At 45.6% G+C, this 26,638-nt stretch overlaps 1 protein-coding gene across 2 annotated transcripts in view; it reads left to right on the forward strand.

Annotated features, from left to right (window-relative positions):
* SYT6 (synaptotagmin 6) overlaps nucleotides 1-22,718 on the forward strand; it is a 92,578-nt gene extending 69,860 nt beyond the window's left edge. For both annotated transcript variants that reach the window (XM_043533746.1, XM_027822100.3), the window contains 4 exons: nucleotides 10,332-10,452; nucleotides 13,138-13,309; nucleotides 14,026-14,176; nucleotides 21,534-22,718. In XM_043533746.1, the coding sequence (XP_043389681.1) occupies nucleotides 10,332-10,452; nucleotides 13,138-13,309; nucleotides 14,026-14,176; nucleotides 21,534-21,605 (516 nt within the window). In that variant the 3' untranslated portion in view covers nucleotides 21,606-22,718. The remainder of the gene's footprint in view (nucleotides 1-10,331; nucleotides 10,453-13,137; nucleotides 13,310-14,025; nucleotides 14,177-21,533) is intronic.
* Nucleotides 22,719-26,638: the final 3,920 nt, after the last annotated feature.

Here is a 26,638-nt window from a genome sequence, read left to right on the forward strand (position 1 = left end):
TCAGTGACTTCACCTTTTTATTTCCAACATCCTCAGTCTTTGCCATCTGCAAACATTCAGAGAATTTTTTTTGTTCCACGTCGTTGTTAATGTTAAATAGTGTAGGGCCAAGATTCAATCCCTGAGGGACCCTGCTAAAACACACCTGTGTAATAATGATTCCCCATAGGTCTCAAAATGTATTTGTATATCTGTTCAGTTTTTAATCCATTTAATGTGTCCCATGTTGATTTTGTATTCTAGTTTCTTACTCAAAATGTCTTGTTGTACCAATGTTACGTCAATTCTCTTAGCTGGAGTGGCATCTGGACCTATTTCTTCTCTTCTGTTAGACTGACTCAAGCCCCATTCCAGTAGCTAGTTCTGTCTTCTGGGAAGGTCTGGTGTCGTGTTATATAAGGTCGATTTCTGGTGATGAATCTACAGTATGATACAACATAAAAGCAAGGAGGCTACATGAGGAAAATTACTGGTATTATCAGTCTGGCTTATGGCCTTGAAATCCATAAAATAGAGAGCTAAGGGCTGAAGTGCTTCATGTTTGAGTTCCTGTTTGCCAGGTTACCCCATGTCCACTCTTTAAATACCCTCCCACACATGTACATGGGAGGATTTGGGGAAGAGATGGGGCTCTTGTCTCTGCATTCCCTGCCTTTGGGAATTAAACATAGAATGGCTATACTGGGTCAGACCAAAGATTCATCCAGCCCAGTATCCTGTCTACCGACAGTGGCCAATGCCAGGTGCCCCAGAGGGAGTGAACCTAACAGGTAATGATCAAATGAAAGAAGCTCCTTCATCCTATTATCATTTATTTGTAAAATAAAAAACCAAGCCCCCCAGAGCGGTATCTTCTCTAAGGCAGCTCCAGCTGGACCTACTTAGGCTCCTTACAGTGCAACAAGCTACTGGAAACTTGATGGTCCATTGTGATCTTCGGGGGCATAATTAAAATGAAAATGGATAAAAATGGGCCCCAGGACAGTCACTTGGAGGGCGGATGAAGTTCTGTTGGTGCCTGGTAACATCTACGCATGTTCTCTGCCCCAAGTGATTGAACACGGGGAATGGCCTTTCCATCTTCCAGAGGTGGGGCTATCCCCACGCGGACCTGTTTGCCACACAGAGCAACAGAAGGTGCCAGCTGTTCTGCTCTCTTCAGAACCACAGACACCTTTCACCTCCCAAGTACGGGTCACCTGTTCTGTGTTCCTGCCCTTCCCTCTCGTACACAAGGTGGTCCTCAGGGTCCGGCAGGACAGGGCTTCAGTGATCCTCATCTGCAAGGCTACGCTGGTGCACTGGTTCACCACGTTGCTGAACCTATCAGTGGACAGGCCAGTAGCCCTTCCTGTGCTCCCAGACCTCAGCGCACAGGACCACAGCCAACTACAGCACCCCACCATGGAGTCCCTCCATCTCCTGGCATGGAAACTCCCTGGCTGAATCTGCTGGAACTGCAGTGATCGGACTCTGTTAGGGAAGCTCTGTTGGGGAGTAGGAAGCCCTCCACTCACACAGCGTACCTGATGAAGTGGAAACGTTTCTCCATTTAGTCCCTAAGAAAGGTACTGCCCCACAGCAAGCTCCTATTCCCCTTGTGCTAGATGACCTTCTGTACTTGAAACAACAAGGGTTGGCGATATCATCTATTAAGGTGCACCTGGCTGCCATCTGTACCTTCCACCCAGGCATAGCGGTTAGATTGGTCTTTGGACATCCCATTTTTGGCCTGTTTCTCAAGGGCTTGGATAGGCTTTATCTGCAGGTGAGGCAGCCCGTTCCCCAATGGGACCTCAACCTGGTTCTCTCTAGACTTATGGGGCCCCCCTTCAAGCCCATTGCAACCTGCCCTCTATCCTACCTGTCCTGAAAGGTGGCTTTTCTGGTGGCCATAACCTCAGCCAGAAGAGTCTCTGAACTCAGAGCGCTGACTTCCAAGCTCCCCCTACACTGTTTTTTATAAACACAAGGTGCAGCTATGCCCTCACCCAGCATTCCTACCCAAGGTAGTCTCACACCTTCATGTAAACCAGGACATACTTTCTACCGGTATTCTTTCCTAAAGCTCATGCCAGCAACAGAGAGAGTGCTCCATTCTCTGGAGGTCCAGTGTGCCCTAGCCTTCTACATTGAACCCACAAAGCCATTTCGTAAGTCACCACAGCTCTTTATTGCAATCGCTGAAAGGATGAAAGGGCTTCTCATCCCAGCACATTTCATCATGGATCACATCCTGCATCAGAGCAAGCTATGACTTAGCTAAGATTCCAGCCCCGGCATTGACGTCGCACTCCACAAGAACGCAGGCTTCTTCCGCTGCATTCCTCGCACAAGTCCCTATTCAGGACATATGCAAGGCAGCAACATAGTCTTCCATCCACACCTTCACCTCACACTATGCCATCACCAAACAGGCGAGGGACGATGCGACCTTCAGCAAGGCAGTCCTGCAATCAGCAACTCTGTGAACTCCGACCCCTTCTTGATGGAAATTGCTTGGGAGTCACCTATTGGAATGGACATGAGCAAGCACTCGAAGCAAAAAATGGTTACTTACCATCTCGTAACTGTTGTTCTTCAAGATGTGTTGCTCATGTCAATTCCCAGTTCTGCCCGCCTCCCCTCTATCGGAGTATTCCGGCAAGAAGGAACTGAGCAGTCCTATATACACCGCCATGAAGGCGCCACTCAAGGGGGCTCCACAGCCGACCCGACGGTAGGGTAAAACCTTCTGATGATTGTGCATGTGGTGCGTGCACACCTATTGGAATGGACGTGAGCAACACATCTCGAAAAACAACAGTTACGAGATGGTAAGTAACCGTATTTTTCTTACAGGGAAAGTGAGAGGCAGGGATGGGCCTTTCTACAATGAAGGAGATGATTTTCAGTATCCTAAGGAATGTGTGTATGTATGGAAACAGAAATAATTCCTCTTTGGTTTTGTTTTGCTTCTTCAGAAAAAAGATAATCAGACCCAATAGTTCTTTTCAAGGCCCCCCCAGGGTGTCAGGTCTCATTGAACAGGTATTGATAGGGGTAGTGAACCATTGAGGCCAGCATCCTAGCACAGAATTCTGAGTGAACAAGAAACTCATGCTTTCACAATTTGCAATTCAATCTGACACGAGCAATTTGTCTCATTTAGACTCTTACCACAAACAGTGCTAGCTTCTCCAGTGATATGAAAGGTCTTAATGTGAAAGCGCACGTTAATGTGTCTGATTTTGTCTGAAAAAGCACAGTATTAAGTCTATTTTAATTGCAACTTGCTATTAGCACATTGAATTAGGTAGGTTAAAGTGAATTGCTCTGGTTAATGTGAGCTATCCAAGAGAGGCTGCATAAATGCTATCTTACCAACAACTCATTCTACATGATTGAGAAGAGAGGTGGCAGGTTACCTTCTAGCCAGATGTGGAAAATCTCATCTCTTCCTTATGAAGATCCAAATCAGAACATGGAGAAAGATGGTCTTCCAGAAACTGCAAGAAGAAGAGAAGCTGGTTGTGCGGGGCAGCTTTCTCCAGGGTGAAATGTATGCTGGCATTGAGGGACAGCCAAATGCTGACTGACCACCTAAGAAGCAGTGTGGAAGCCTGGTGCTGGCCCTTGGCACGGGGTGTATTTTGCCATCCATGAGGATCGGGGGTTCGGTGCAATCTCAAATGCTAAATCAAAGCGACTCTTCCAAGGAAGGCCTTTAGATGTTCAGAAAAGCGCTTCTCTCATTCTTTTCATCCTTCGCATGCTGTTCTGGGCCTGCAGTCACCCCACTGGAAGAAGGAAATGGGCTGTGTTTTGGGTGTCTTAACAGCAGCCATATATTGGACAGTTTGTGTTCTCTGAAGCAAACCCTGTAAACTAGGAATTTTTGTGCCAGCAAATGCCAGAAATAAAGAGCCTTTCATCTTCACGTCTCTTCCAGAAAATATCCTGTCTTGCATCAGGTGTTTCCATGAGTACTGCACAGAAACAATGTAACTGAGGCGGTAAATGCACATTCCATAGGCGTTACTAACCCTAAACATTCACATAAATCAGTGAAATCCTGTTGCTCACAGAATGTAGTGTGAGCTGCGCAGCATGCAGTGCTGTTGAGAAGGGAAATCTGCAGTAGTTTATAGGCTGTTTTTAGAATCCAAGCATGGAGTAGCCAACGTCCCTTGGCTTTGGTGTAATTCCTAATAACCCCCTCCTGTGACTGCTGCCCACAAATGCACTTTTCTATTCTCCCAGCAAGCCCCTCCAACTGCTCAACTGAGAGGCTGAAGGTTGGGCAAATATTGTCAAAAGAAAGTAATTTTTCCTGAATGGACTGAAAGGTGTTTGCCTGCGTCCTGTGCTCCCTTCACAGCTAAGGGCTGCTCGTGATACCCAGGGCTGAAGGTAGATCCCCGAAATCAATAATTCATCTTGTGGAATCAGGGGCTACACAGTAGAAGTCCTGCATGTGCTCAAAGAGAACAGGACACCTGCAGAGTGTCTCAGAAATCTCTACCTGCTTCAACTCCATCAAACTGAGGTGAAAGCATCACTTTGGCTGGGTCTGTTCACTCCCTTTGTGTCTGGAGGAGTCATAGCCCTGTCTTTGGCCAGGGCCGGCTCCAGGCAACAGCTTTCCAAGCAGGAGGTTGGGGCGGCATTCAGAATGGGGCGGCAGTCCGTGTCCCGTAGCGGCAATTCCATGGCAGCTCCGCTGCTCTTCCGGGTGCGGTGGCAATTCGGCGGCGACTGCTTGGGGCGGCAAAATTGGTAGAGCCGCCCCTGTTTTTGGCATCAAAGTCCGTTTTATTATTGTCTCACATAAGACACCTCTGTGCCCAGGCTTGCTGTTCTCTCATACCATACCACTGCTCTTCAGAGTGAAAAACACTCTCTTCTTCAGCTCAGATACACACAGTGAAGGGATGCCGCAAACACAGCAACCACCCCAGAGTGTGCAGCATCCCATCACGCTTTGGAAACCCACAGGTGTTTGTGCAGAGTTCCCTCTGCACCCTGCTAGTCCAGGTGGGCTTGGAGCCTCTCAGCAGGGAGACACCCATTAAATGGGATCACTACATCTCAGAACAAACCCCAGTTCTGCATTGGCACAGCTCGAGCTGGCATTCCCATCAGAGCTTCCCTGTCCATGCCAAGAATTTTAGTCGTGGTCTTTCCCACAGAAATATCCTCAGATGCTCTCTAGCTGGCTGCTGCTTGTATTCAGACACACAAGTTTCTCCATCACTCGAACAAATATCAGTGATTTTTAGAAGCAATGGACATTCATGTTTCTTTCCTGCTGCCTGCATTCAGAAGAGGGAAAAACTCAGGCCATGGCTTTCCCTTGTATGTGGTTGGTAGGGACATGAGGATTTTAAGTTAGTGAAGTCTTAAGATGCATCCATCCATCCAAAGGAAGAGGAATAGACACGGGTTCTGGAAGCCAAACTTCAAAGTTTGGCATAATCAGTACTTAGACTCTTGTCAGTCTGTACCCTGGGGATATGCCAGCTATTTGGGGCCATGCTTTATTACTCAGGGATGTACCTCCTATGTGGTGGACACTTTCCAAACACTCCAGACATGGTCCCTGCTTCAAGGAGCTCACGGTCTAGGGGAAGGTCAGCCTGAGGAAAAGCTTTCCAGGTTCATTGACCCAGAGCAGCATCCCAAAAGCCAATGGAAACACTCAAAACAGCTTTCAGAGTAGCAGCCGTGTTAGTCTCTAAGGTGCCACAAGTACTCCTTTTCTTTTTGCGAATACAGACTAATAAATTTATTTGAGCATAAGCTTTTGTGAGCTTCAGCTCACTTCATCAGATGTGGCCACTGAATGCATCCGATGAAGTGAGCTGTAGCTCACGAAAGCTTATACTCAAATAAATGTGTTTGTCTCTAAGGTGTCCCAAGAACTCCTTTTCTTTTTACTCAAAACAGCAATTTCCTTTACAGAGCACCCCTCACTCCAGAGTTTCCCAGCACTCTGCAGGCAATAACTTATTAAGCCTCACAGCATTCCTGGGAGATGGGGCCCCATTGTACTAATGGGGAAGCAGATGTGCTCGCTGTCTCAGAATTACATCTAGGAACTACCAATATGTGAAGCTGGCTGTTGGGTCCACACCCGCTTTTAAACTAGCATCTGCAGATTTGGTGATTTACTTATACTATATTGTTTTATGGTCCGGATACGGAATTGCAGCCTCTGCTGCCTCTGAATGCCAGGCTCCAAGTCTTGAGGATACTGGTGTCATAGGAGGCAATGGCTCTGGTATGTGCTCTTCTGCCTTGTCTAGCTCTGCCTGCTCAAGTCTCTTCTCAAAAGAAGCCTTGTTTGGGTGGGGTTACAAATGAGTCTGATTTCAGAGTAGCAGCCGTGTTAGTCTGTATTCGCAAAAAGAAAAGGAGTACTTGTGGCACCTTAGAGACTAACCAATTTATTTGAGCATAAGCTTTCGTGAGCTACAGCTCACTTCATCGGATGCATTATGCTCAAATAAATTGGTTAGTCTCGAAGGTGCCACAAGTACTCCTTTTTCTTTTTTCAAATGAGTCTGAGCATCTGACAAACACATCCCAATAGCTCTGTTTGTAGCCAGCTTCCCCACTGCTGATGTTTAGGCCACCTGCCCCTATGTATCAAGCTATCCACAAACCCAGCAATGCTAAGGAAAGAATGCATGCTTTTGGCAGAGCAAGCCGGGCTGGAAAGAACAACATTTTGGAGGTCTGCATCAACTCCCTGAGTCTCTTAATTTGCAAAGCATCTCCTCAATTGTGAGTTTAGTATGCTCCAGTTTCACACATTACTGTACAATAAGGATGTAGTGGATCCAGAGTCTCTGATTCTCTATAGCACCCAACACTTGTTGTTGCTGAAACTCTGTTTCAGCCACCAAAATCCTCTTTGTATAATATTGCCTTCCTCTCCCTGCATGGATTGTCAGCAGGGCTGGAAACTAGGAACTTCAGAGCTGCACCAGACTTCTTACTGCTTCAGCTAGAGAAACAGTTCCATTCAGAATCCAAGGCCATCATTGACCATCTGTCTGACCCCCTGTATCGCACAAGCCAGAGACCTTCCCCCACAATCCTTCTTAAAGCAGAGCTCTGTAAAAAACACCCACTCTGGATTTTAAAACTGCCTGAGGTGGAGAATCCACCACAACCCTTGGTAAATTGTTCCATGGGTAATTACCCGCACTATGAGAAACATACACCTTATTTCCAGTCTGAATCTCTGGGAGATTGAAGAGCCTATTAAATATTTGTTCCCCATACGACCGTAATCAAGGCAGCCATTAACCTCCTCTTTTTGTGAGGCTCCAGGAGCTCAATCTATTTAACTTAACGCTATGAGGCGTGTTTAAGTGGTAGCAGTAGTAACCTGTTGCCCTCTAGTGGCCCCAGCAGTAGAGCACTGGTAGAATGGCAACGTCTCCTCCTCTTGTGGCCTAGCCACTAGAGGAGGAGATGGTGCCGTTCTGCCAGTGCTATACTGCTGCTCCCAAGATAACTGAACTCTTTTCAACTCTACCAACAAGTCAGTGCTGCTCCTGAAAGGAGCCAAGACAGCAGGCTTCCTTCTGCCTCTATCCTGAGCCAGCTCCCTGCATCATCATTACTAAGGTGCAAGAGCCTTTGAAAAGCTATTTACAATCTGGAAGTTCCAAACACGATGCTCTTCAGAAATTAAATCAGAAGCATTAGGCTGTTCAAGTGCATGCTCCTCATTACCAACATATGGTCCCCTCTCTCTCTCTTCTCCCCCCCATGTCCCCCCAAAATACCCATTGCCATGCTGTCTGGAGTTGCCAGAGCGACTACTCTCCAATCACAAAGCCTCTCTAGTTGGGATAAAAAAGAGACCAAAACATATGGTGCCCCTTTACAAAAGAGCAGATAGACAAGGTGAGCCGACTGGCAGATTTACTGCCTGGCAATTTCCACAGCAGAGGAAGGTTAGGTTGGAATTTTAAAGGCAAAGTGGAGGAAAGCTAAATACTCAGAGATGAGGGCTTGTCAGCCTCTTTGCTCAGTGTTTTTTTTAGTCCCAGTTCCTTGTATTTGCTGAGAAACCTCATTTACCCCATCCATACTTAAAGCAACTAATGAGCTCTGTGTGCTGTGCAGGTGAGGGTTAGCTAGAAGTAGCCTTTTGACCTGTTCACTTCTGGTTTCATGAGCATACAGTTAGCAAGATTTGGGTGGCTAGGTGTTAGACCTAGGGAATGAGCAGAGTCCGGTAAATGAAAGAGACGCTAGGGAAGATCTGTGATTGAATTATGATTGTGACATAGGCAGCCCTTCCCTGAGGCCCTTAGAAGCTCTATCTGCAAATGGCTAGGCTTTCCACTAGCAGCCATGAATAATGCAGCATGATTGCAAGAGTTGATTAGAATGAACTATTCTGGTAAAACCCCCTTCTGGGAATTGGGCTCCATTGTAGAAATACTGTGTATTAGGCAGACTAATACGCTCATTGAGATCAAACCCAAGCAAAGTGTAATACTGTGATGTGCAGCTGATGTCACCTTGATGAGCAAGGTGGAGTAGTGGGGTTCTGTGGGAACCACCACCACACTGATACAGGGGCAGTTCCCTGGCTCTGTGAGGAACAATGTCCCAGCTAATAGCAAGTTTGCACATGACACCCCAAAGAAATTCTCCAAATGATACAGTGCTAGGGCAAGATGATATCCCAGGCCAGTGAAACCGAATTAGGAAGGCAAATGAAAATCACCTTGTGTCCCATCCAGAGGGTGCAGGAATTGTGTGGTATGTAACGCATGTTTGTAATGGCCTGCAGTCTGGTTTGGATGCTTCGTGCTTTCCAGGCTGTCTGCAATGCAGCGTCACGTCAGCTAATGAGATTGACAAATAGCATAATGTGCCGCAGTCCTGCCCAGGATAAGCAGTGTCAAGGGTTGCTGTCATGGTGACGGGCATCTCCCCATCTGTGTGGTCAGGGCACGGATAAGGCATCAGAAGACCTGGGTTCTGTTCCCAGCTCTGCCACTGAGCTGCTGGGTGAGCTTGGGCAAATCACTTTCTCTTCCTGGGCCTCAGTTTCCCCTCCCATCCAGTGTCCGTCTTATTTGTTAAGACTGAAAGTGCCGTCTCTGACTAGATGTACAGGCAGTGCCCAGCACAATGGGGCCCTCATCTTGGCTAGGCTCTCCAGGAGCCGCTGTAATGCGGTGTACAAATACGGATAGGGTCAGAGGCTGCAGCCTCGGGTCACAGGAAGCACCTCAGCTCAGTTAGAATACAGTTTTTTAGCCAACTGAAGCTGTGCTTGGCCTGGCCTGAGATTTTTTTAATGGCTGTATAATGGCTGTCCCTTGATGTTGGGTGCTCAGCATGGGGTTTTGTACAGTGACTGGAGTCAGAAGAGATATAGCATCTGTTTTTTAAAATGGGATTTTGGAGCCGCTGACTTAAATACAATCCAATTTGCAAGGATTCATGAAGAACAGTGATGGCTGAGCTGATAGTGTTACCTCTGCACCTCCCCCGCCCTTCCAAACGTGGGAGTCCTGGGGGTCCTGGCTCATTACACTCCATAAATGATTTAATTAGTTGGCAGGACAGATGTGGAAGGATGAGTCTGAAGAAAGGGAGGGGTCCCATCGCCACCTAGAGGAATTCTAGTGAACCTCATTCAAATGGCTGTGGAAAAGCAACATCCGGGCAGGTATTTACCACAATAAGATGAGTTGACTCCTTGAGACACTAAAAATAAAACCAGTGTACGGGTCTGAGCAGTGGTTGTAGGGGGGTGGGGGAGAATGTTGACCCCTTTGTGTCAGTTAGTAAAACAGAATGAGGGAGGCAAACTGACTCAGATGAAGAAAAGCCTTTGCCCAGGATTCAGACTAACTCCCCAAGTCTCTGCCCACTATCCAAAGAGGCCTGTCTACCGAAGCATTGTTGGACATTATGGTATCTGCCCTGCCTCTCACACATTGGTGAGATAGAGAAACTTGGGATATGTTGCAATTTGAGCAGGAAGCCGACTGGTTTCTTTTTCACAAGAAACCTGGGTTGACCAGAGAATATTTGCAAAATTAGGATTTTTAAACAATGCTGACTTCCTCAACAGATATTAACTCGGGAGAACAGGAAGCTTTTTAGTCCATGGTATCTAATTCAGGTGCACTGCTAGCATTCAAAATGCATTCCCCAGAAGTGGGTTTCTGGGGTGAGAGAGAAGTGAAGCAGTTCTGCAGAGTGAAAAAGGAAAGATGGGTAAAAGAGTCAAAAAATGCAAAGGACTGACCTTGGTGCATGGCTGGTTCTTACATACTTCTAATGCTCTGTCCCCTCTTTTATTAAAGGAAAGCGTGGACCTGGGAGAGATCATGTTTTCCCTTTGTTATTTGCCAACTGCAGGTCGCCTCACCTTAACAGTCATTAAATGCAGGAATCTTAAAGCTATGGATATTACCGGCTACTCAGGTATGTGTTCATTTGCTCAAAGAGTTAGTGTCATTCCCTTTTACTTAACCCACCTGGCAGCTTGCTGGCTTTGATGCTGTGCTAGTTTGTGTTGTTTCTGAGGTGCCCTGATAAAGGGTGTGGGGTGTTTGTGTGTACACACAGATATGGAGCTGTACTCACAAAGCTTTAAAAATAAAACTAACTTGGAAAGCCAGTCCCAGGAGAATGAGAGGGGTGCTCGACCCTCCCAGGAGCCACGCGCCACTCGGCCCAGGGAAGTGGGGACAGTTATGGTTCCTCGTTCTCTGCTGGGCATGTCGTGCTGCATCACCAGTTACAACAGTGCGGTACTGGTGGATTGGAGCTCGGATATGTCCCTCCACTTCTCTCGGCACTCCCGGGGCCTGGGGAATGATGCAGGCACTGGCTCCAGCCGCTTTTTGGAGCAAGGACATTCCCCTCCACCTAGGGAAATTTCTGCTAGCCACCTGCTGCCAGAATCTAGACTATTTGCCTGAATAATCTGACCCATGATGAGCAAACGTGTGTGACCGGGAATTCCACTTCACACACTGCCCTAGCACTCCAGTGTGAGAAAGTTTAATCAGCTAGCAAGGTTTTGTGCGTTCATAGTTCCAAAAACCAAAATCTTGCCTGGGAACTCACCATGCACAAACACTAGTGTTTAACATGAAAGCCAGCCAAGTTTCTTACCTGGAGGTCTAATGGAAGTACTTGAATTCTTCTGCCAAACCTTTTAATAAACAGGTTTCAGAGTAACAGCCGTGTTAGTCTGTATTCGCAAAAAGAAAAGGAGTACTTGTGGCACCTTAGAGACTAACCAGTTTATTTGAGCATAACAAAAGCTTATGCTCAAATAAATTGGTTAGTCTCTAAGGTGCCACAAGTCCTCCTTTTCTTTTAATAAACAGTAACACTAACTGAAGAGATCTCTGAGCACACTCAGCTCTGCTCAAATGGAACCTGCTGCAGTGTGAAATGTCTGAGAATCCCAGTTTCAGATGGAAGGCAGCTTAGTAGCTCTGCAATAACATGCTGTTTGTTTACTGGAACTTCAAAATGCATTGAGATTTCCCCAGCAGTCTACCCAGCAACCAAGCTGTGCTCGTAACTTAGAGGCACTCTGCCAAAACCAGCCACTGGTGAAGCAAGTGACAGCTGCCCTACCTCCTCTTCTTCCCCCTGCCCTTTCGCACCAAGAAAAAGGGCTGTTAAATGCCACTTCTTGCTATCAGGCCCCTGATGTGACAGCCATTTATTTCCTCGCCACTTAAACAATAAACTTGTATGTGCAAGTTATGGAAACTTTCCTAGAGAATGGTCCTAGAAATAGGATATTTTTGGCTAAGATACAAAGGCATTTTGCTGTATCTAATTAGACTGTATCCTGAGTACCTGCTGTGTGTGTGTGTCTGTCTGTCTGTCTGTCTCTCTCACTCACTCACACACACACACACACACACACACACACACACACACACAGAGCGCTATGGCAGCAAAAGATCTCTGTAAATTAAGTTACACTTCATATTTTGATCTTCAAGGTGGCTGTGTTACATTTTTACTCTGTTCTACGAGTGTTTGAAGTTGTTGTTTTTGCTTCAGGAAATGTTTTGGGGTTGCTGTATTGTCAGATGCATTTGCAGATTCAGTTCAGCTCCATTGTGCTAGGAGCCGTACAAACTGGTAGGAAGACCAGGTGGTTTCCCCAAAGAGCTGACAATGTAAAATGACAAAAACTAAACAGGGATTGAAAGCAGTGGGATGAAGGTGAAAACTGGCACACTGCTGGCTTGTTCTGTGGAACATTCCCTCCGCTTGGAAATACAGTGAGGATTCTATGGTAGGCACATGGCACCTTCCTGAGGTAACTTAGACACTGATGTATCAAGGCAATGTCAGGATGAAACCTAATGGGAGAAAAAGTACAATGAAAGATTCTCCTTAAGACACTGACAGTTACTCTGAACTGATACAGACGGCAGCTGAACTGTCTCATCGTTGCAGAGAAATGAGTCATTGCTGCTACATATCCTGTGTAACTCATTGGCAAAATGTATGTTGGGTCCCATTCTATTAGTGGGTCCACTACAGGATAACAGTCTACTACTTCTACCAGCTTCATGGAGTTACTCCTTTAATTAAAGGGGTAGAAGGCTTTACTTTGGTGCTGAAGATCCTGGTTTCAAACCCTGCTGATGACCCATGTGGGCTGAGTTTATTACACATTCACTTCCCAGTGGTGAATTGGTGAAGAGAGCAGTTCTTTTGGGGCCCCTTCTCCCCTTGGTCAAAGTAAGTAGAGTTCTGTCAGGTCAAATGTCTTATAATTTTCACTATAACCAGGGAAATTTGAATGGGGTTCTTGTTCATGCCATTCCTGCATTCTACAGAATATGGGTTTAAATAAATTTTCTTTTTGCAGCAAAAAATAACCTCCCTTGTTTAATCTGTTTGCTGCTCACTCATGTTCCTGAGCCCTGAGCTACTGCTGTGGGACAGAAATTGGAATATTTGCAGGTAGAAGAAAAGGGTGGAGTTGTTTTTTTTTAAATAAATTAGCTGCATGGAATGGCCTCTTATAAACATCCCACAGAGGTGGTGTTATGCGTTGTATTTACCTCCTATAGGACAAAATGATCCTCCATAAGCAGTAGGTTTTTCCCTTCCACTCTTCCTCAGATCCGTATGTCAAGGTGTCTCTGCTCTGTGATGGGCGGAGGCTGAAAAAGAAGAAAACCACCATTAAGAAAAACACTCTTAATCCTACCTACAATGAGGCGATAATCTTTGATATTCCCCCAGAGAACATGGATCAAGTTAGCCTGCTCATCTCCGTCATGGATTATGATAGGTAGGTGGGAGCTTCTGGAGAGCAGAAAGAAGGGACAAGCCCATTCGGCCTGGTTTTCATGCTCCATTCCAAATCGCCTTGGTATTGCTGCCTGGATTACACAGCCAGTTTGTGTCAACATGCATCCCATAACGATGCATTGCAAAATGTCATGGACATTTAATGCTATGGATAATTATGTTGCTAGAAACATGAGAACAATAAACCTGATCCTTAGGTTTTAAGTAATTTTCTCCTTGAGTGAGCATATATGCCCCATAGCTGCAGAGTGTTGAATGCATTTCATCTGAGCCATCATCCCTGTTAGAAGGCAAACCACTTCCTCCAGAGTGGAGCCGTTCGTTTCTGAGGGATTCGTTTATTAGTGAGCCCCAAGCACTTATTCTCACTCCTCAGTTATCAGAACACACATCCATTGGGATCCTGTCTGTTGACCTAGTCTGGAAGTCAGCCCAACATACAGAATCCCAAAAGGCCTGTAATTGGATAAAACCATCAGCATGATTTTTATTTATATTTTGGTAGCTCCTAGAGGCCTAGCTGCAATCAGGGCCCCATTGTGCTGGGAGCAGCACACACGTTGCAAGAGATAGTAAGAGATTGTCTTAGCAGTCCACAGGAAATTTCCAGTACTCGTAAGCAGTATGGCTGTATAGGCAATGTGCACATACACTTTCTAGTCAAAATAATGACGCCACTTTCCCATTGCCTTTCAGAGTTGGTCATAATGAGATCATTGGAGGTTGCCGTGTGGGGATCAATGCCGAGGGACTGGGCCGAGACCACTGGAACGAGATGCTGGCATACCCTCGCAAACCGATTGCACACTGGCACCCATTAGTGGAGGTGAAGAAATCCTTCAAAGAGGTGCTTGAAGTCAATTACTTCCTTTGACTGCATGTGCCACGCATGGCTGAGCTGGTGCAAGGATTGCAAAAAGCTTCTATTCTCAGTTGGGGAGTTTCTGAGATGGGCTGAGTGGAGCTTTTTGCTGGAGGTGGACCCCAGAGAACCAGCATCTCTGCTCTGGCTTGACATAGTTCCTTGGCTGGCAAGCAGGAGTGGAAAGGAATGGAATTTACAGATCAGGTTGTTTTTGTGGTTTTCTTTTTTTTTTTATCTGAGAGAACAGACAGGAAAAGGGAACACTGCTGTGATCCAGAATAAATACCCCAGGCACACCACATGTTTCTACTCTTAACTGCTCCAAACATCTTTGGAGAGCATTTCGCTGCATCTTTGTATCCCTCAATATGGTCACTGAACTTGAAAAGGCTGGACAACTTCCTGACCATCCACAAGGTTTCCCTTTCCCTCGCTCTCCATTTCCTCCCCTTCCTCCCGCAGGCTCCTGGTCTCCTTTGCTATCTGTCTAATTTGGATGGTAAATCCCAAGAGGTGCAGTTGCCAACCTGCACAGTGCCAGGCACATCAAAGGCACTTTAGTGATGATAAACAAAGCCACCATTTACAGCTATGCCATCTAAAGCAATAAAAACTATAACATCCCCACCCTGGCCGGGGCCAGGACAGCCCGCGTTCCCCTCCTATGCAGCATTGCCCAATGGCTAGGTGTGGTATAAGGAGTATTTTGTTGTCCTCTGAAGTGTCAGAGATTGAGCTCTGCTGGTGGCCAGATGCTGGGCCCCATGGATCACAGCAGTGGCCTGAACCAGTATGTGTCCATTGAAACCTGGTCATCTATCACCAAGATTCATAGATTCATAGATATTTAGGTCAGAAGGGACCATTATGATCATCTAGTCTGACCTCCTGCACAACGCAGGCCACAGAATTTCACCCACCACTCCCACAAAAAAACCTCACACCTATATCTGTGCTATTGAAGTCCTCAAATTGTAGTTTAAAGACCTCAAGAAGCAGAGAATCCTCCAGCAAGTGATCCGTGCCCCATGCTACAGAGGAAGATGCTTTAGAATACCATAAATCAGGAGTCAGTAGTGTAAAACTGGTGCAAGTCAGACTAGAATCAGACCCAGAGTCATCTCTGATATGGAATTTGTTTGACAATAGCAGTGGTGGGTGGTGAGCTGTGCTGTGAAATATACCACTCAGGCTAAAACTGCATGTCACACACCCCCTCTGGCAGCAATATAGGAGTTATTCCTGTCTGCTGGGCTGGCATTTAGTAGCTGCTAAGTTTCAGGATAAATATGCAGTATTCAGTGATCCATTAGCCAGGAAGCTTAACCTCCTCTGCAGTATCAGTAGCAGCCACACAGCACCTGGTTCCAGCTGTCACGTCTGATGCAGGAGGATAGAATCATTTCTCCATTTGGCAGTTTGCATGATTTTATTCCATTATATTTAAGACCCAGATTGCAGTTTCAAGGCTCAGTTCCTATAAAATTTCTGATAACAAACCAGGAAAAATTCAATTATTTACAGGAAAATTCAAAGAAACAGGCACAATATGAAACCCACTTAAAATGGAAATCAAAACCCACTGCTGGGCCACCCAAATGTTGAAAACAAAAAATCAAATGCATCATTTCACCCTAATGCTGGGCAGATCAGGGGGACAATTATGAAAGCCCAGCATCATCGAGTCCTGTATTCTTGCCACAACTCACTACACACAGCCAGCAAGCAAATGGTCCCTTTTCATAGATACTAAGGTCAGAAGGGACCATTATGATCATCTAGTCTGACCTCCTGCACAACACAGGCCACAGAATCTCACCCACTCCTGCGAAAAACCTCTCACCTATGTCTGAGCTATTGAAGTCCTCAAATCGTGGTTTAAAGACTTCAAGGAGCAAGAGAATCCTCTAGCAAATGACCCATGCCCCATGCTACAGAGAAAGGTGAAAAACCTCCAGGGCCTCTTCCAATCTGCCCTGGAGGAAATTCCTTCCCGACCCCAAATATGGCGATCAGCTGAACCCTGAGCATGTGGGCAAGATTCACCAGCCAGATACCCAGGAAAGAATTTTCTGTAGTAACTCAGATCCCACCCCATCTAACATCCAATCACAGGCCATTGGGCCTATTTACCCTGAATATTTAAAGATCAATTAATTACCAAAATCATGTTGTTCCATCATACCATCTCTTATTTGTGTCTGTTTTTTAGCCCACCTGTGTGCAACTCTTTTGTACACAGACATATCTAAAAACCAAATAACAAAAGACAACAAAAAAACCTACCAGAGTCCCAAGCAGCAATTACTGGGGAAATGTTTTTTCTATTGCACTAAATATAGATAGTCTTGTAAGAGCATTTAGGGTCAAGGTGTCTTTAATCTCCCTCTGAGCATAAAAATAGCTCTGCTGCCCCCCTGCTGGATCTGCCGATCACTTTCCTATCGAGGATTCTCAGGAGGTCAGGACACAATCCCTGTGTAAAACAGATGGGTAAGGTTGTTAAAATGCCTTGATGAATTCTGGTGGCAAGTTGTTATCCTTAGCTGCTTCATCCCTGCACATCCCCCTCCTCCTCCTCCTGCTCCTTAATGGTCTGTTGTGTGGTGTTGGGCATCTCCCACTGTCATGTTCGCAGGCGTCAATTCACAGAAAACAAGGTGGGTGGCAAATGAAAGGTTTCTCCTATAACTGCTGGGTATCTTGTTCCCAGAGCTTGTCAGCAAGTGTGCTTTTTCAGATCTTGTGTGTGCAGCTGAGCTTTCCAACAAGGGAACTGATTGACTCTATTCTCATGATGTACAGTCTTAGCAAAGCTGATGACTCAAATCTTTGGTCACACTTCTCAAGACAGAGGCACTTGTTTGAGATGTCCCTATCCAGTGTACTCGGTACGCATCACCTGCATCGAATGATCCTCTGGTGAAAACACCTAGGTAGTGTGAATTGTCACAATGAAGCAGCCGCTGTCTCCCCTTCCTACCCTCTGGGGTTGGGTGAGCTTACTTTCCATTATTGTGGGGAACAGTAATAACCAGGCTATTCAGGGCAATGTCTCTATTAGGAAGCTTCCATTAGAATAAGCAAGTTCTGGATTCCCTTCTTTCTGTCTGCCACATGTGTTCCCTCTGAGTATGAGGAATATCAACAACTTTAGAAAGAAATGGAACAATCTGTCATGTGACAGTTTCTTTCCAAATGCAGACCTGGATCTTAAGTCAAAAGCAAGGAAACCAATTTGAATTCTTTTTTTTTTTTTAAGTGATCTAAATTGTAAAACAGAAAATTGTGTCAACCTGGGGGAATTTGAAGTGACTTATACCATTCAGTTCTGTACGTCTTTCCTCTCCTCCTCTCAGATAAAGCTCCCGGCCATCTCATCTTCCTTTCCCAATTTGACTGCACATGTGCAAACTGAAGAGCAATGTAGAATTCCTTGCTAATTGTTATACGTTCTCTAATCTGCACTCAACTAATGCCTATTTTGTGGGGAGGGGGCAGAAATCTGTCTAAAAGGTGCTCCTGTCACACTTTGGACTTGGAATAAGATCACAGACCTCAAATAAATCAGAAAAAGACATTCCTTGCTAGGAAGGACTTTCTTTAATGAAATGAACTAGTCCCTCCCCCAGGTTTCCTCTCCTCCAAGGCTGCTGCTGCCCATCCCTGTACAGTTCCAGCTGCTGGTGTGTGTTCCAGACACAACACTGCACTATGGCTTCTCAGTGGCAATCTTCCAGAGTTGTGTAAAACCTGGAGTTCTCTTCCAGGGACTTCTTGCCTTCCCGTTGGCACTTCCTGACTATTCAACAAGAGGAACCTGTGTGCTGCATGGCCTGGTTCCCCCAGCCATTGCATCAGTCTTACACGGATGGCTCCCTGCAGGAATAGGTAGTAAAATGGTGAATCAGGCCTGAGTCTGCATGAGCCAAGTCCTTGCTCTCCCTTTCCCTCTTTCATGGCGATGATCTCCAATGAACCATTGTCAATAGCCACAGCTCTGTTCACTCTTGTTTTGCTGCCAGTAAGTGAGAAGCTTGTACTTCTTTGGTAACTTTCTTCGAAGGATTTCAAAGCACTTTAAAGTAATTAATTAATTACAGGCCCCTATTAGGTAAGGAAGTGTTATTCCCCCTTTCTTTGAATGAGCACAGACCGATTAAGGGGCTTGTCCACATTCACACCAACTTCAATAGAGCTGGTCATGGAACCCAGGAATCCTGCTTTCCAGTGCCTTGCACTAATTGGTACCTAACACACGCTTCCTGCAATCATCAGCACACGGCTAAAGAACCTACACGCTGATCCAGGACAATTCAGCATCTGATGAGTTTCCCCTTGCAGTACTAGGTATGCTTCAGCCATTCCAATTACTTTCTCATGCCTTGCTGTCTCCCTCAAAATACTTCCTGACATCAGTCAGTCAGGATCTATAACTGCCATGTTTACAGGAAGAGATTTTTAAAAATCAGAGTATTTTTAGGAACATTAAAGGAAACAGTGAAAAGTGGAGATTTGTCTCTGTCTCGGAGCACCTAATATCACCAGCCCAGTATAAAATGTGTCTCCAATGTTACGAGGCAGTTTCAACATTCAGCACTTGGGCATTTATTTGTTTTTAAACTTTTTTCTGGAGAAATAATTTAACTTCACTGGGAGCAGGATCTAGTCCATAATGAAGGATAACTGCTCATCTTTGGCTTTGCATATCATTAATCTCCTCTAGTCCTTTGAGTCCATCTGGCCTTCCAAGAACTGACACTTCCCTGGCTGTTACAGAAAGAATGGCTCACTTCTCTAATTAAGAGAAGGGAAAATTATCCTGAGGTTTCTCAAGACACGTAGGTCACTTGACCCTGGTCTCACTAGAGCTTCCTTCACTGTTAAGAATAGATAACATTATCAATGTAAAAGCAGGAGAAATGCTGCAATGGCACATCCTAAACTCTACCAAGAGCTTATTTCTGGAGTAATTTCTGATGTCCCATCTTTTTGGAGGCAATTCTACCATTGAGATTACATCTGCATTGTGCTTTCCTCTGGGGCTTTAGGTTGTAGTGAGCAGCCTGGCAGAACTGCAGAATGCCTTTATTACCTTAAGGTACCCTAGGTCTGAGAGACCATTCTTGGTTCTTAACGCAGTACTTTCTGCTGACCTTTAATTAAATGCCCACTCTGCTGTGTAGTGGATTGCTTTGGAAATGAAAAGGTCTGTGCTCTTTGAGGAGAAGAAGTAAATGCCAACCCTTAACCCCCCAATTCTGCCCCCTGCCTCCCCAGAATGAGTATTTGTACAGATAAGTCATGAAAGCAGGTCTGCTGCTGCTGCTGCTGGCATAATGTTAGCTTTACATTAATTTGAGTGTACCCTGCAAAGGCAGAACTGAGCCAAGATGGGCAATGGCCAGCACACCTTCCCCTGTGACTTGCTCAGCACTAACTGGAGACCTCACAATCTGGCCAGGCATATCTGTGCATTAGCACATCCGATCCTCTTGGGCAGATGGACTGTGCCCATTGCAAAGAACAGGGGGAGTCCTGAGAAACTCCCCCCATACAAGGAACCATCCCAAGGCCTATGCAACCCTGATGTCCCACTTGCAGCCCTCTGGCTTTGAGTTAATGACTCTTAGATGGAAGCAGGATTTTTTGAGTATTTCTCTCTCTGGTTGGTCACTATCATGTTCCCACCACCATGCCTTTTCCCCATGCTGACTCATTCTTCTCACTAATGGGCCTGGGCCAAAGCAAGCATTTATTTTCTGAAGTGAAAAACGGGGAAAGAATTAATGAGAACTCTTACAGGCCAGCGAGTGTATTCAGATAGCATGTCTTAAACAGGATCTTTGGAGCCAGCCATCCTACACAAAGGAGATTACATAGCTCTGATCTGCCATCCTGTGCTGGTGGCATAGCAGAGTACAGGTGAGAACTGCACATGGAAGGGACAGTACCTCCAAGGTAGCAAGTGATGGGTGAAAGGCCTGATTGGCCACTGCTTTGCACCTCGGATCACCATTTATACCTGTGCAAAGTGGGTGTTAAATGAAACTGAATCCGAATTCTCCACCCATACACACTTGTCATTGCATTTTCCACCCACTTTACATAGAATGAATTACTAGACCATCAGCGGCCAAAGCTGCAATGACATCATGTGGACATGAGAGCCACAACCAGGTATGGAACCACATTTGTTTCTCTATGGCAGTAAACCCAGCCACTTGCAAGGTTTATACTGGGTTGGGGGAGCAATTACTTTGGAACTTATTATCACAGTTATTCTGAGAGTTTAAGTGAGTAACTGCACCTCTCAGATCCTACTGGGCAAGTTGATTTTCCCCAGGGTCCTGTCCTGTGTATGCTTTCCATGGCACAGGATGATTTACGTGCATGGGTGATGGTTGAGAGCATTGGTCCTCCTAAACAGTGTAACATTCACGTTGCACATTTGGACTGGAACAGGGAAACCCTGTGGCAAAGCCAGTCGGTGGTGTGACTTTTGCCTGGATTCATTCATTTGCAGTGATTTGGTGCAAATCAGTTGGTGAATTTTCTCTTATGTGAACTTCATGCACTTTGAGCTCTAATATTTACATGCAAAGATTTTTGCTGGCTCAGGAGAGGAAAGATTTGGTTTGGGGTGGACAACACTGCAACAGGAGCCAGGAGCAGGTGCAATGTGAAATACCATGTTCCCTGCAGTCTTTGGGAGATACATGTAGTTTGTCATTCGCATTCAATAAAATGAGAGAGAGAAAGAGACTGGCAAGATGTCAAAAGCTCGAGTGATACTGGTTTTAAACTACACTAATAGCTCAAAGACAAATTGCTAATAATTTATGGTCTGAAGTCCCTGACAATGAAGTGTTTACTACATACTAACCTATCCATCCATCCCCAGTCTGATCTGATTTTCAATTTGAAAAATGGCTCTGGCACTGGGTCCTGTGGAGTCTCATTATTTCTCTGTGCTGCAGTGATTTAATTCACTTTGCTGTCGTTCAGTATTACCAAAAAAAAAAAAAAAAAAAAAGTTGCATGGTAAAATGGGAAGCAGCGGGAGGGCAAAACTTTCTCCAGCTAAGGAGCATGGGCACGATTTAGCTGATGCTCAGTCTCTGCACCGGGGTTCAGGATTAAAAAGGTAATAAAATGCACTGGCAACCTCCAATAGGTGGTGTCAGGCAGGTATGGCTGCCACCAATGAGGTCTTAATGACCAAGTGATGGAAGTAGACAATCATAGGCTAAACCTAATTCAGCAGCAGATGAGACTGTGGAAAGTAAGACTGTGATCGTGACAAGGGAAATAACGTGCTGCTTTCCTCTCCCATCAGTGGCAAGGCCGAGCAGCAAGCTTCGACAGCCAAGGCTCATGTCCATCTCCTAAGCCACCTCCCACACCATGAGCCACTGAAGCAGTGGACTAGAATGGAACTAAACAAAGTTATTTTGCACTTGTCCTACAGTCTGAACAACTTGTTGCTGAGTGGCACCAGTGAGGCGTTCCAGGCCTAGTTGTTCCAACGTAGGTAAAGGCAGAAGAAACACTTTGTGGTCAAATTTGTCTTGGTCTGTTATGTCTCCCAAGATGATGTTTGTGGTTTGCATTTTATGGATCTGCTGCCCAAGGAAGAAGATGGAACAAAACATGAGCTGGGAGGCTGGTCTGTAAAATAACGTGTAAAATGCTGGACCAGTAACAGAGACCTTCTCAGCCTATCTGAACACCGATGACATGCCCCAGGGAAGAGGCATGGGGAGAAGCATGCTGCAGCATTTTCTGACTGATTGGAACCGTATAAATAGAAGCCTTGATTAGACTTCATGTGACCAGCTCTTTATTATTGTGATCAATCTGAATTCAGCCACATGTTTACAGGTTTCTTATTCACGTAGACATGTTCATGAGCCTTTCAAAGTTTGTGCCGTGTGTACCCCAAACTTCCTTCTGTGATGTATTGAAGATTTGTTGATTCCTCAGGGAAAATGATCCATTTTCTGTATTCTCACTAGGGCCATTTGCATGAACACAGTTATAGATCATAGAATATCAGGATTGGAAGGAACCTCAGGAGGTCAATCTAGTCCAACCCCCTCCTCAAAGTAGGACCAATCCCCAATTTTTGCCCCAGATCCCTAAATGGCCCCCTCAAGGATTGAACTCACAACCCTGGGTTTAGTAGGCCAATGCTCAAACCACTGAGCTATCCGTTCCCCCCAACCCCTGTCTCCTACTGCTGCTTGTTCCTCTGTGACATCGCTTGTCTGATGCGGAGTGAAGAGGACTGTGCTGACACAAGCAGGGTTCTGATGTGAGGTGGGAAATGGGTTATAGGAGCAGGTGAAAGTCTTGCATAAACACTAGATCTTTATTTTTATAAATGATCCTTAGCAGTACAGCGTGAGAGAATACAGGGGAGCACAAAAAATATAAACAAGTTTTTTTTAATTTTTAAAGCTTTAAATTAGGGCTGTCAAACAATTTTTAAAAAATCACAATTCATCATGAGATTTTTTTTTTTTTTAAAGTTGTGATTAATCGTAATTTTAATTGCACTGTTAAACAATACTAGAATCCATGCTGAATTTCAATTGGTAAGCATGTCCTCTGGAATGGTGGTGGAAGCACGAACGGGTATACAAATGTTTAGCATATCAAGCACGTAAATATCTTGCAACGTCAGCTACAACAGTGCCATGCGAACGCCTGTTCTCACTTTCTGGTGACAATGCTGCCCACTTCTTATTGACAATATCTCCTGTAAATGTAAACAAGCTTGTTTGTTTTAGCGATTGGCTGAAAAAGAAGTAGGACTGAGTAGACTTGTAGGCTCTGAAGTTTTACATTGTTTTTGTTTTTGAGAGCAGTTATGTAAAATTTCTATATTTGTAAGTTACACTTTCATAATAGATTACATTACACTACTTGTATGAGGTAAACTGAAAAATACTATTTTGTTTCATTTTTAATGTAATATTAAAATGAGCACTGTACACTTTGTATTCCGTGTTGTAATTTATATAAATATATTTGGAAATGTAGAAAAACATCAAAAATATTTATAATAAATTGATATTTATTGTTTAAATTTAACAGTGTGATTAAAACTGTGATTAATTAGAGGTTTTTTATTGTAGCTAATTTTGTGTTAATCTCTTGATTTAATTGACAGCCCTACTTTAAATTTTTCCATAAATTGTAAGCAGCTACTTAATAAGAGAAGTGTCTAAAATCTCAAATCAAGGTAAAAGTCTGTTGTGAATAATGAATGGCCACTACCTGCAAGATCCAGAAAATGATGTTACCACATCTCAATGTACCAGGTTTTTGAATCCTACAGAGTCAGCGGGTATTTATCAGCAAATGGACTTTCTGAGACTTTTCATCTTGGACTTCTGTTCTCTAAGTTGCTAAATACATTAGTGTTTGTTTCACTGATATTAAACAATTTTGGGCAGTTATCCCCTTCCTCTCTAATCACCAATGTACAGGTACAGTGACTCAGGTTAGCAAGCACCTGAGCCAGCAATCAGTTTCCAGCTCGGCCTCATTTCCCCTAAATGTCACACCATGCACTAGTCTATACTGTGCATCATGATTGACTGATCTGAATGTTCTAGACTTGTATGTATATCTTTGCTGGGTGAGAGGAGGGAGCCTTTGTTCGGTGAAGCACAAATACCTAACTTCTCACCAGACTTTGTATCTTAATTCTCTGTGTGCCACATGCTAAAGGAGCAGAACCTCAATAAAAGATTTGATTTGTAATGCCTGTTTTACCTGCCTAAATGCTTGTTTCTCTTGGGAACGTAGTGACTGTGTCTGTCCATTTCCAGATGTTCAGCCAATCAGACCACACACACAAAGACCCCTATGGGACTTTAAACTTGAGTGAAGACACCCTACTGAAAATGAGACAATCCAATGATACTGGCAGTGGTGGTGTAGCCGTGTTGGTCCCAGGATGTTATGAAGACCGGAGGGGAGGTCAGATCTTTTATTGGCCCGTCTAATGGTGAAAGAAGAGCTTGAAAATGTTTCTCTTTCACCAACAGATGTTGGCCCAATAAAACATATTACTTTGCAGTCCACTGCTACGTACACTTCGTTTTAAAAAGAGAAGTGAAAGTGCAGTGAAGGTGCAGAATTAGGTGTGGTGATTGGTGCTATAGCTTATACCGCCCAGGTGGTATCCTACAAACACCTTCTGGACAGTATATCCTTTCCTGTAGTATCCTGTGTCTTCTAGTAGGAAAAAGCTTTAATAGGTCAAAATAGTGACTCACAAGCAGGGCAAGCCGAACCACTATGGACCACACAAAGACTGACCTAGCCCTTAGTCTAGAAAAGAGACACTTAAAGGGGGGAAATAGAATACAGGTCTATAAAATCATGAATGGGGTGGAGAAAGGGAATAGGGGAGTGTTGTTTACCATGTCACATAATACAAAAACTAGAGGTCACATAATGAAATGCTGAGACAGTAGGTTTTAAACAAACATAAGGAAGTCCTACGTCACAACACACAGTCAACCTATGGAACTCCTTGCTAGGAGATGTTGTGAAGGCCAAAACTATATATGGGTTAAAAAAGAACTAGATAAGTTCATGGAGGACAGGTCCATCAATGGCTATTAGCCAAGATGGTCACAGACACAACCCCATGCTCTGACTGTCCCTAAAACACCAACTGCCAGAAACTGGGACGGGACAATGGGGGAGGGATCACTTGATAAACTGCCTTGCTCTGTTCATTCCCCCTAACTCATCTGGCACCAGCCACTGTCTGAAGACAGGATACTGGAATAGATGGACCATTGGTCTGACCCAGTATAGCCATTCTTATGTTCTAAACCATGATCTGAGCTGAATTGAACCTGTTGAGGGTCGCTATCATAAGTTAAAAAGTGCCTCCCACTGCTTTCAGGGGCTTATGTTAATCTTCTGCAATGCATGCATGCTATTCTCTCCTGATGGGCCTTCTGGGGCCACTGAGAGTGTGTCTACACCAGGAGCGGTGAAAGCTTCCTAAAAGTGGGGGGTCACTGGTGCCTGAACTGTGGCCCCGCCCCACCCCACCCCTCATGCCACCCTTTCCCCCTGAGGCCCCGCCCCATGCCACCCTTTCTCCCTGAGCCCCTGCCCTGCCCCTCCCATGAGCCCCCACTCCCACACTGCCTCTTCCGCCCCCCGACAACTCTGTCCTCGCTTGCTCCTCTCTGCCCCTCTCCCCCATTGCTTGCCTTTAGGGCCGGTAAAAAGTGGCAAAACCATGCTTCCCCCCCCCCCCAATTCCAGCACCCTGGTCTACATTGCAATGTAAGTCCAGGATTCAAGCCCAATCCCTTTCGGTCTACACAGCTATCATGCTAGGCCCCCACAGGGCTGGAGGGGCCAAGTCTGAGTCAAGCCCAAGTTTTATGCCCTATTGCTTTGCAGTGTAGATGTGGCCACACACTGCGATTTGGCCAATAGTATCCCACAAGCCCACGGACCATCTTCTGGACAGTTAAGTTTGGATGGGCAGGCAAGTTTTCTTACGCTGCACCATGAACAGAGGGCTAGAGTGGCCACGTTGTGGGAGGGCACTAGAAAGTCTGGGCTGTGGGCGGTTGGACTCAGGTCCATATAAAACTGTGTAGACGCATTAGAGAGGAGTGAGGCTGGGCTCCAGGGTTCAACAATTCCTAACCTGGGGGTTAAAAATGGGTGTGGACGTGCAAGCCCTAGGGTAACAAACACAGGCTCTGCTGCTGCTAGTCACTAACCCTAGGCTTACACTGCAGGCTATGGCTACAGTGGGCACTGAGCCTGGGTTCTGGCTCAGGTTTGAACCCAAGACCCAGAGCTTAAATTCAGGGGGTGCCGGCCAGAGTGGTGTTCCGGAAAATATTTTAAAACCTGCCGGGCAGAAGCCCTGAGCCCCAGTGCTTCCCGGGGGGGCCTCCCGCCCTGTAGCTGAAGCCTGGAGCCACATAGGACAAAAGCCCCTAGACCACCCCACCATGCAGGGCAGAAGCCCCATGCTCTTCCCCCCACAAATCCCCTAGCCCCATGACCTCCCCGCTTTGCAGAGCTCCACCCCCTTCCTAGTCTGGTAGGCAGAGAATGGGGAGGATGTCGCGGGGGGGCTGGGGGAGGCACTGGGAACTATTCTATGAGTCTTTAAGCCCTGCCAAGACCCCATTCTGTCCACACACAAATCAGTCTGGCTACCTACCAGAGCAGGTCAGAGCCCGACTCCCACTGAGCCTTGGACCCAAGCCCTGGCATGTTTGCAGTGTGGCCGCAGCTCAAGCCACAGCCCCATCAGCAGCTCTGTTAGCACAGCTGTGAGACCCAGGGCCAGCAGTAGGCCACACAGGATTACAATGAAGTGGGGATGCTGAGTCCGTAGGCCAGTTCCTTCAGAGCTGTGCTCACGAGGCAGCACAGACA

This window comes from Chelonia mydas, chromosome 21 (assembly GCF_015237465.2).
Source record: "Chelonia mydas isolate rCheMyd1 chromosome 21, rCheMyd1.pri.v2, whole genome shotgun sequence".
NCBI classification, from domain to species: domain Eukaryota; kingdom Metazoa; phylum Chordata; order Testudines; family Cheloniidae; genus Chelonia; species Chelonia mydas.